Source organism: Otolemur garnettii, unplaced genomic scaffold (genome assembly GCF_000181295.1).
Source record: "Otolemur garnettii isolate 467f Iridium unplaced genomic scaffold, OtoGar3 scaffold00011, whole genome shotgun sequence".
Taxonomy (NCBI): Eukaryota; Metazoa; Chordata; class Mammalia; order Primates; family Galagidae; genus Otolemur; species Otolemur garnettii.
Genome location: NW_003852406.1, coordinates 24274707 through 24284428, shown reverse-complemented (window position 1 = coordinate 24284428; position 9722 = coordinate 24274707). Strand labels below are relative to the sequence as shown.

The window sequence follows — 9722 nt, the reverse complement described above, 5'->3', positions numbered from 1 at the left end:
TTTTAACTGAACTTCTAATTTAAAGGAAACTATATTCCCTATTTTCTTTCTTCACCACAGTTTTCCTCTATAATTAGTCCCTTCTAACTCTGTCCAGTGAATCTCATCATAAACTGGCCTATTCTGAACCACACCCTTCTGGCCACAGCAACTGTCTCACCACATTGTTTCCCTCCCTCTGTTAGCATGTACTTTTGAAGTGACTACATTGAGATAGAAAATAAGAATATTAAGTAATTTTCTTTATAAAAGATACGGCAGTGTCTGATTGCAATATAAATGTTGGCAATGTGCATAACTCTTTATATGTTTGTTTTATTTTCATAGTCAGTAATCCCCACATCATTTATTCAGTAATCTCTTTTTTCCCTGCTGAGTTAAAATGCCATCTTTATCATAAAGTAAATTCTCATAGATGTTTTTTCTATTTAGGCCTTAATTTTCTGATTTGAAAGGTAATAGTTTATTTGGTCCAGAGAATTCTGTTCAATTCAAATGAGGTAATGTATGTCAAACTTATTTTTAGTGAAAATATTAAAGGAAAATTTAAAAAATTCCAAATTTCAATACATTTATATATATATCTTTATATATAATTTTCCATATTAAAAAATTTCATATTATAGATTCCTTTCTATATTTCTTCATGATGGACATTGTAAGTATTTGTAATTGTCCAGATCTGCTTCTGTTTGGTTAGTGAATTTAGATGTCAGGGGGTAGGTACAAGCTTGTTTGAGTCTATTTGATTCCCCAAGTTTGGATAGCATATAGAAAGATAATGAAGGAAATATTCAGGATTTTACTCAAATACATTTGGTTCTTAAATGTAGATTATGGGATTTCCAGAAATCAGGAATGTGGATAACAAGGGTATCTGTATTTTCAAGGGGTATTGCACTGGATTGCTACCTATATTATTGGGTTCTTTTGATTATAGACAACAGAAATAAGAGGGACTTAGGAAATAAAAAGGAATTTATTGGCACACTTAACAAGGAAGTTCAGTGGTCAGGCTTATTTGAGGCACAGCTAGATTTAGTGGCTCAAATATGTTGATAAGGCTTTGCTATGTGTGTCAGTTAATTTTTTCTTTTATTGCAGAGAGGAAGCTTCTATATATTCAGGGAAAATGGCTACTAGCAGCTCTAGGTTTACATTTTTCTAGCTTAGCAGCCTTAGTGAAAAAAGTTATGCTTCTTTTCCTGTAGTTACAGCAAAAGTTCCAGTATAGAATCTCAGTGATCAGCACTGACGTTCCTCTTCCCCCTTATCTGGGTAAGGAGGTCAGTCCACTCAAACTGTGTCAGATGACAAGGAAGAAGAAAGTCTTTCAAAGGAAAACACAATATATTCACTAAAAGGTACAGATTATTTCTGGGGTAGCTAAACCGATAAACCTGTAAGATAATTCATTTCACCCACCACCTGTTTTTCAATTAAAATACTGTAAAATGTCTTTTCTTTCAGCACCCTATTTGGCTTTCATTTGGCATTGCTTTCCTAAAAGTAAAACTTAGGTTCCTATGTACGATCTAGTGATGAAGATCAGCTGATCTAGTGATCAGATGTACTCTTGTCACACGTCTTGTCAAAATCTGTAGTCTGTTTCATTACTCTTTCTTTTTTAAATTCTTTCAGTAAAAGAAAGTGTCTTTTCTTCCTGAGAGGCATCTGTCTACTTTTGACCTAATTCATTTTGTTTTGCTAACCAGGGAATTCTGGCTCACCAATTAAACCTTTTTCTTTAGTTTTTAATTTATGCTTCTCGACTTGAGTCTGTTTATGTATGTAATCATACATTTGTGTTCCCAAGCCCCTTAACTAATAAACATTTCATTCACACTGCTTCTCTTTCATTTCTTTATAGTAGATTTGATTAATATCTGCTAGTCTACTTAGCTTGCCACTTTATTATCTCCTCCTTAACTTACAGTCTTCCTCTATTTCTTGCTTTTTTTCCAGGTCACCAGTGATATCCAGAGACCTTTGTCTGAGGTTTAAACCTAAAATAATAGTATGGAAGGGCTAAACGGAACTTAAGGTATATTTAATTCAGCTTTTATTTTTCTGTTTTGCTTGAGGTTATTCTGATTATACCAACTTTCTTTTGGCTACTGTTCACATGGTGTATCTTCTCCTTTTTTAAACTCGCAGATTCTGTATCCTCATTATAGAGGTTATAAGTCTAGCAATCTTAGTCTTTTAACCAGAGTGTTTACATTTAATGCAGTTACTGTTTTGTTTAGTTTTAAAACTTACTATTTGCTTCCAGTTGTTCTGTCGGTTGACTTTCCCCCCTTCTTTTGAATTGATTATTTTTATTCTTCCATTTTTTTTTTACTCTACTAGTTGGAAAATTATACTTTAAATTTTTTTTTTTTACCAGCTACCCCTAGAACAAGGGTCAACAAATTTTCTTTCTTTTCTTTATATCTTTCTTTTTGTCCCTTCTCCGTCCCCTTCTCTTGTTTCCTCCCCTTTCTACCTCCCTCTCTTCTTCCCACCATCTTAGAACAGGTTCATTGTGCTGCTGAGGCTGAACTCTTAACTTCTGGGCTCAAGCAAATCTGCCTTAGCCTCCTGAGTAGCTGGGACTATAGACATGTGCTACTATTTCATCTAGCTAATTTTTTCTATAAAGGACTATATAGCAAACATTTTTGGCTTTGTGGGCCATATGATTTCTGTCACAGCTACTTAGTTTTGCCATTGAGGTGCACAAGCATCCCTAAATGACAGGTAAAGGAATGAATTATAGGTTGTGGGCTGGATAAAATCATCCAGATCACTAGGTTGAGACCAGAATCTTGGAGAGTATTTTTGCTTTTAAAATGAAGTAATAGAAAAGGAGCTGTAAGAGTGAGTTGGAGAAAGAGTTAAGCCTAGCAGGAAGATTTTAAGAAAAATAACCTATGTTAGGGAATTTTCAAGAACAAAGAGTTGGCTGCTTTAGACAGGTGGCTGTAGTGTGGTGTGTTAAGGTGAAGATCAAGAAGAGGCCTTTGGCTCGGCGCCTATAGCTTAACCGGCTAAGGCGCCAGCCACGTACACCTAAGGTGGCGGGTTCGAATCCCCAGCCCGGACCCGCCAAAACAACGATGGCTGCAACCAAAAAATAGCCGGGTGTTGTGGCGGGTGCCTGTGGTCCCAGCTACTTGGGAGGCGGAGGCAGGAGACTCGCTTGAGCCCAGGAGTTGGAGGTTGCTGTGAGCTGTAATGCCACGGCACTCTACCCAGGGGAACAGCTTGAGGCTCTGTCTCAAAAAAAAAAAAAAAAAAAAAAAAGAAGAGGCCTTTGGATTTGGCAATTCTGTGCTAATTGGTGACTTTTTCAAAGAGCAGTCTCAGTATCTTGCTTTGTGAGAATAGTGGTAAGGGAGTGGAGAGTGAGTTTCCAAACACTTGGGAATAGAGTGATTTCCAGATACTGTTCTTGGGACCAGTAATGATAGAATTTCCTGTATTTTTCTAAGGCAGAACTAGTACTGTGCATAGAAATGAATATTTTTAAAAAGTTCCCCAGATGATTCTTAGGAATCCTCATGCCTGGGAATTACAAATGTTGATTTTTCAAGCAGGTGAGCAAGGACTGCTTGCCATCAAGATGGATTTGTGAGTGGTATTTTGAGATATTCCCTTTTTGAAAAACACAAAGTAATGATTGATAAAATAACAAAAAGAGAAAACCAAATGGATATAAATGGGACTCAAAAAAGGTAAACATTTCTGTTTCAGGAAGGGAATAGAACACATACATTGAGCAGGGCTATTCTTGGGTCTGTAGGTAAAGGCAGCTGAGGTTTTGACTGCTTATGGGTCATGGGGAAGTATAATTGGAGTTGGGCTTGTTGTTGGAAACCATGGACCAGAATAAGTCTCCCCTCTTGAAGATGTTTCTGAGTTTGATTCTGGGGCTGCATGTTATTCAACTTTAGGGATCAGATTGTAGTTACTGAGTGCATCTCCTGGGGTGGTATAGGGCACAACCTCCCTGGCTGTGAGAAATAGATTTGTTGCTGACTCTTGTCAGGGGCTATAGTGTATCTGAAGCTATGTATCTAGGCATTAAGGAGAACAACCATAGCTCTATAACTAGGAACCTGCTAGCTCAGGGTATATCCTCCCTGCTGTTGTAGTGCAGAATCCCCTGAGAAAAGTATTTAAGAGAAAACTGAGGAAATCTGAACACTGACTGATCATTTAATATCAGAAATTGTTAGTTTTAAAATGATTTAGTATGATTATGGTATTGTGTGTGTGTGTGTGTTTTTAACCTGAGACAGTCTTATTCTGTCACCCTGGATAGAGTACAGTGGAGTCATCATAGCTCACTGCAACCTCAAGTTTCTGGGCTCTAGCTATCCTCATGCCTCAGCTTCCCGGGTAGCTGGGACTAGTTGCCCGCCACCATGCCTGGCCGTTTTTTTCTATTTTTGGTAGAGATCAGGTCTCGCTTAGATTGGTCTTGAGCTTTTGACCTTAAATGATCCTCCTACCTTGGCCTTCCAGAGTGCTAGGATTATATGTGTGAGCCACCCGGACCTGGCATATCGTGGTTATTTAAAAAAATAGCAAGCCGTGGATTCTCAGTATTTGTATGAAAACAAAAACAGTCCATTAAAAGTGCACCTGTAAAGCTAAATTCTCAAACATACAAAGCCATCTCATGCTAAGGAAGATATGAAATAAAGTCAGTAATCAGAAGAGCAATTCAGCCCTCCTACCACCATGTGAGGACACAGCAAAAAAGCACCGTGAACCGAATAATGGGCCCTCACCAGGCAGTGAATCTTGATTTTGGACTTAGCTTTTAAAACTATGGAAAATAAATTTCTGTTCTAAATTTTAAAAAAAGAGCAGTTCAGTCTGGATGTGTGGTTGGCATGAAAATATTAGATTACATATTTAGGGTTTTCAAAGAGAAAAGCAAGGGGGCAATAGCTTTTAAATCAAAACAATTATGAAATGTAAATAGAAAAAGGTTAGGTGGATATGAAAATGACAGAAACTTTAGAAGTGAAAATATAGTAATTGTAATTAAAAAAACTCAACAACATGGTTGTATGAATTGGAAAAATCAGTAAGGTGTCGGGTTTTTCCGGTTTTAATGTGTAAGATCAATTCATTGTCAAAATACTGGAAGGTTTTTAAATAATCAAGGTAACATTAAAGAAGAACAAATTGAAGTAAATGTTCTTCAGATATCAAAATTTATGATAGAACTATAGTAATTAAGGTAGGTTAAGTGATGGACAAATAAACCTATGGAACAGAATACAGAATAAACCTATGGAACAGAATACAGAAAACCCAGAACATATTAATAGATGCATAGAATTTGCATGACATGACAAAGATGACCTTATGAATCAATGGTGTTGCTATTTTATGCAGTGGTGGTTCAGTTGGTAATTTGAGATGGAGTGAAAAAATTAAGATTCCTGTCTCATAGCATATTGAAAATAAATTCTATATGACTTAAAGATCTAAATGAGAAAAGCAAAGCATGGGCCTTTTAGGAGAAAATTTGGGATAATAACTTTATGTCCTAATGATAGGGAAAGATTTTTAAAAGCTAAACTAGAAGTTAAAAGTATGTAGGCTTTAGAGCCAGACTGCCTGCTTCAAATCTCTACTTTATAAACACATTCTGAAATAGTTATGACTTTGGGCAAGTTATATAATCTTTCTGCCTTTGTTTTCTCATTTGTAAAATGAGGATGATGTGAAGAAACATCCTTCAGGGAGGAACTGTAAAGAAATAATCCACCCGAAATGCTTATAAAAATGACTAGTATAAATAAGCATGCATTAAGAGTTAACTGCAAGGCCAAGTGTGGTGGCTCATGCCTGTAATCCTAGCACTCTGGGAGGCTGAGGCAAGTGGATTGTCTGAGCTCACAGGCTTGAGACCAGCCTGAATCAGAGTGAGACCTCGTCTCTAAAAAATAGCCAGGCGTGGCAGGTGCCTGAAGTCCCAGCCACTTGGGAGGCTGAGGCAAGGGAATAGCTTGAGTCCAAAGGTTTGAGGTTGCTGTGAGCAAGGCACTCTCCCAAGGGCGACTCTGTCCCCGCCCCCCAAAAAATTAACTACAGTTCTTGATATTGTTCACTAAAAAACTAAGCATAAACTGGCAGGGGTGTCCAATCTTATTTCTTTTCTGCTACATATTGTAGGAGGAACAAGAGTATACACAAACAGTAATGAAAGCTAATTAGGGCTCAGTGCCTGTGGCTCAAGCGGCTAAAGTGCCAGCCACATACACCTGAGCTGGTGGGTTTGAATCCAGCCCAGGCCCACCAAACAACAATGGCGGCTGCAACCAAAAAAAAAAAGCTGGGCATTGTGGGTGACTGTAAACCCAGCTACTTGGGAGATGGAGGGAGGAGAATCACTTGAGCCTAGGAGCTGGAGGTTGCTATGAGCTGTGATGCCACGGCACTCTACCCAGGGTGACAGCTTGAGGCTCTATCTCAAAAAACAAACAAACAAACAAACAACCCCCCCCAAAAAAAACTAATTAGGAAAAAAAGGATCCGTGTATACTTTTCATGCTATCCAACACCACAGATAAGCAAAAAAGTCCTCACAAAATCAGCATGCATCTGGCAAGTTGGACACCTCTGCAAAGGACCAATAAATTTGACTATTAAAAATGAAAACTTATCTGTAACAAAAGATAGTGTAAACAAAATGGGTAAGTCACTGGTAGAAGAACTTGCCATTCATTCAACTGAAAACTGATTGGTACCTAGGTTATTAATATACGAACTCATTCAAACCAGTAAGAAAAAGAAAACTAATGAAAAAAGGGAAAAGAAAATGAATGAGCAACATAGCCTAAATGGCAAATGAGAGGATTGGAGTTGCCCATTCTCACTAGTAATCAGGGAAATGCAAGTTAAAGTAATGGGTTGTCCTTTTCATACTTACTAGATTGTAAGAATCTAGTAATTCTAGATTCACGTCTGATAATACTAACTTCTGGTAAGGAGACAAAAGTGAATTCTCTTTACACTGGTTGCAAGGTAGTAAATTGGAACAATTATTGTTGAGAGTATTATGTTCAGTAAAGTTGTAGATGCCTAACCCCTAGCAATTTCACTCCTAGATAAGCCCAGAGAAATACTGGCAAAGGCACATGAGGAAACATGTATAATAATTTGCAGGCTTGGAGCAGTGGCTTGTGCCTGTAATCCTGGCACTTTGGGAAGCTAAGGTGGGGGGATTGCTTGAGGCCAGGAGTTGGAGACCAGCCTGAGCAACAGTGAGATCTCATTTCTACAAAAAAAAAGAAAAATTTTCAGGGTGTGGTGGCACGCACCTGTCGTCCCAGCTACTTGGGGGGCTGAGGCAGGAGGATTACTTGAGCCCAAGAGTTTGAGGTGGCAGTGAGTGACGATCATTAGTGCTCTAGCCCCAGCTGTTTTCTGTAGAGGCTGCACTAATTTATATTCCCACCAACTGTATGTGAGAGTTCCCTTTCCTCTGCATTCTCATCAACATCTACTATTTTTGTCTTTTTAATATATGGCTGCTTTTTATGTTTGTTGAAATACTACATGTACCCCATAATTATGTCAACTATTATGTACACATAATAATTAAAAATAAAAAATTAAAAGAAGAAAAGGTAGAACGATTGTGATGAAGGACAAAGGGAGATTGAGTAAAATTTGTAACGGTGTCCACTTGTATAATTTTGTCACATTTGCTCAGGAGATCAGGGGCAAGATCTTTTTGTCGCTATTGCCAAACTGGCCTCTTCTTCCCACTATAGGGGAGGATAAGAGTCACAAGCCAAGAATTCCTTAAATAAGTGTCTTATTTCAGTAACAGATACCACTTACTGTCTTGGTTTTAACTTTATCTAGTTTAATTTATTTATCTAATCTTACTGTTTTTAATGACCTTTGTAAAACTTTTGCTCCATTGATGATATTCTTTCTTCTTTTTACTTTATCCTTAAGAGATTTTTGGTACAAGATGATTAGATTTGTGTGATTATTCTGTCTTATTCTGGTCATTAGTGAGTTTGTCAAGTACAAGGGAAGAACTTGGTTTTAATCCCAAGTACTTTAGGAACATTTGAGGTAGCAGGTGAAAAAAATAACTTTACTCTTTGGATTTTGAATTATTAATATAATAAAACAGTGAAATACATATTTTTGATGTGGTGCGTGGTGTTAGAAACTGCTCAGATGTGGACAACGAACCTTACTATTATGTGCTCTCAATGAGTCTGTTTTCAAATTGTTTCAGTACTAAGAATTAGAATTTTGTGTTCTAAAAGATGTAGTCAACATATCTGTTAAGCCTTTTGTTTCTTGAACATCAGAAAGTAATGGGTAATATTACTTCTAAATGTTTCACTTTTATGTTACAGTTCTTTTGCCAAAAAAAATGGTTTACAAGATCTTGAACATGTACTATCTGTGCTGATGGGACAGGATCCAATATGAATATAAATGATGGAGGAAGACGACGCTTTGAGGATAATGAGCATACATTGCGTATATATCCTGGGACAATTTCAGAAGGAACGATCTACTGTCCAATTCCTGCCAGGAAAAATTCCACAGCTGCTGAGGTGATTGACTCTCTTATAAACAAACTTCATCTTGACAAAACAAAATGTTACGTTCTAGCAGAGGTAAAGGAATTCGGTGGAGAAGAATGGATACTCAATCCAACGGACTGTCCAGTTCAGCGAATGATGTTGTGGCCCCGAATGGCTCTGGAAAATCGCTTGAGTGGAGAGGACTATCGCTTTCTTCTGAGAGAAAAAAACCTTGATGGCTCCATCCACTATGGTAGTCTTCAGTCATGGCTACGGGTAACGGAAGAACGTCGCAGAATGATGGAACGGGGTTTTCTTCCACAGCCCCAACAGAAAGACTTTGATGATTTATGTAGCTTACCTGATTTGAATGAGAAAACTCTCTTAGAAAACCTACGGAATCGCTTTAAGCATGAAAAAATTTATACCTATGTTGGCAGTATTCTAATAGTTATTAACCCATTCAAGTTTCTTCCTATTTATAACCCCAAATATGTCAAAATGTATGATAATCACCAATTGGGAAAACTTGAGCCCCACATTTATGCTGTGGCTGATGTAGCTTATCATGCCATGCTTCAGCGTAAAAAGAATCAGTGCATTGTGATTTCAGGAGAGAGTGGTTCAGGGAAGACTCAAAGCACAAACTTTCTTATTCACCACCTTACTGCTCTCAGTCAGAAAGGATTTGCCAGTGGAGTAGAACAGATTATTCTTGGAGCTGGACCAGTACTTGAGGTAAGTGTATAGAACATCTATAGTTGACCACCTCCCTACATTGACCAACTTCTTAAATTGACCTGATTTTCATAGACTGGACATGTACCACATGTACATAGAAGTGTAGTAGGCCTAGTTCCTTATGTTGACCACCTCTGTATGTTGACTAGTTGTTATAGTCTCTTAGGTGATGAACTTACACTTTTTGTTTTTGTTTTGAGACAGGGTCTCCCTATGTTATACAGGCTGGTCTCTAATTCCTGGGCTCAAGTGATCCTCCTCCCTTAACCCTCCAGGTGCATGCCACTGTGCTTGTTGCTTTTCTTGTTCTTTTATTATTCTTTTTGAGACAGTCTTGTTCTGTTGCCCCAGCTATAGTGCAGTGTCATTAGACCTCACTGCACCCTGCAGCTCCTGGGTTTAAGAAGCTCCTGAGTA

At 37.9% G+C, this 9722-nt stretch overlaps 1 protein-coding gene across 5 annotated transcripts in view; it reads left to right on the top strand.

Annotated features, from left to right (window-relative positions):
- Positions 1 to 1980: 1980 nt before the first annotated feature.
- The window catches only part of MYO9A (myosin IXA), a 205117-nt gene continuing 197375 nt past the window's right edge, over positions 1981 to 9722 (top strand). For all 5 annotated transcript variants that reach the window (XM_023510048.1, XM_023510049.1, XM_023510052.1 and 2 more), the window contains exons 1-2: positions 1981 to 2044; positions 8391 to 9302. In XM_023510048.1, coding sequence (XP_023365816.1) covers positions 8463 to 9302 — 840 coding nt within the window. In that variant the 5' untranslated portion in view covers positions 1981 to 2044; positions 8391 to 8462. The remainder of the gene's footprint in view (positions 2045 to 8390; positions 9303 to 9722) is intronic.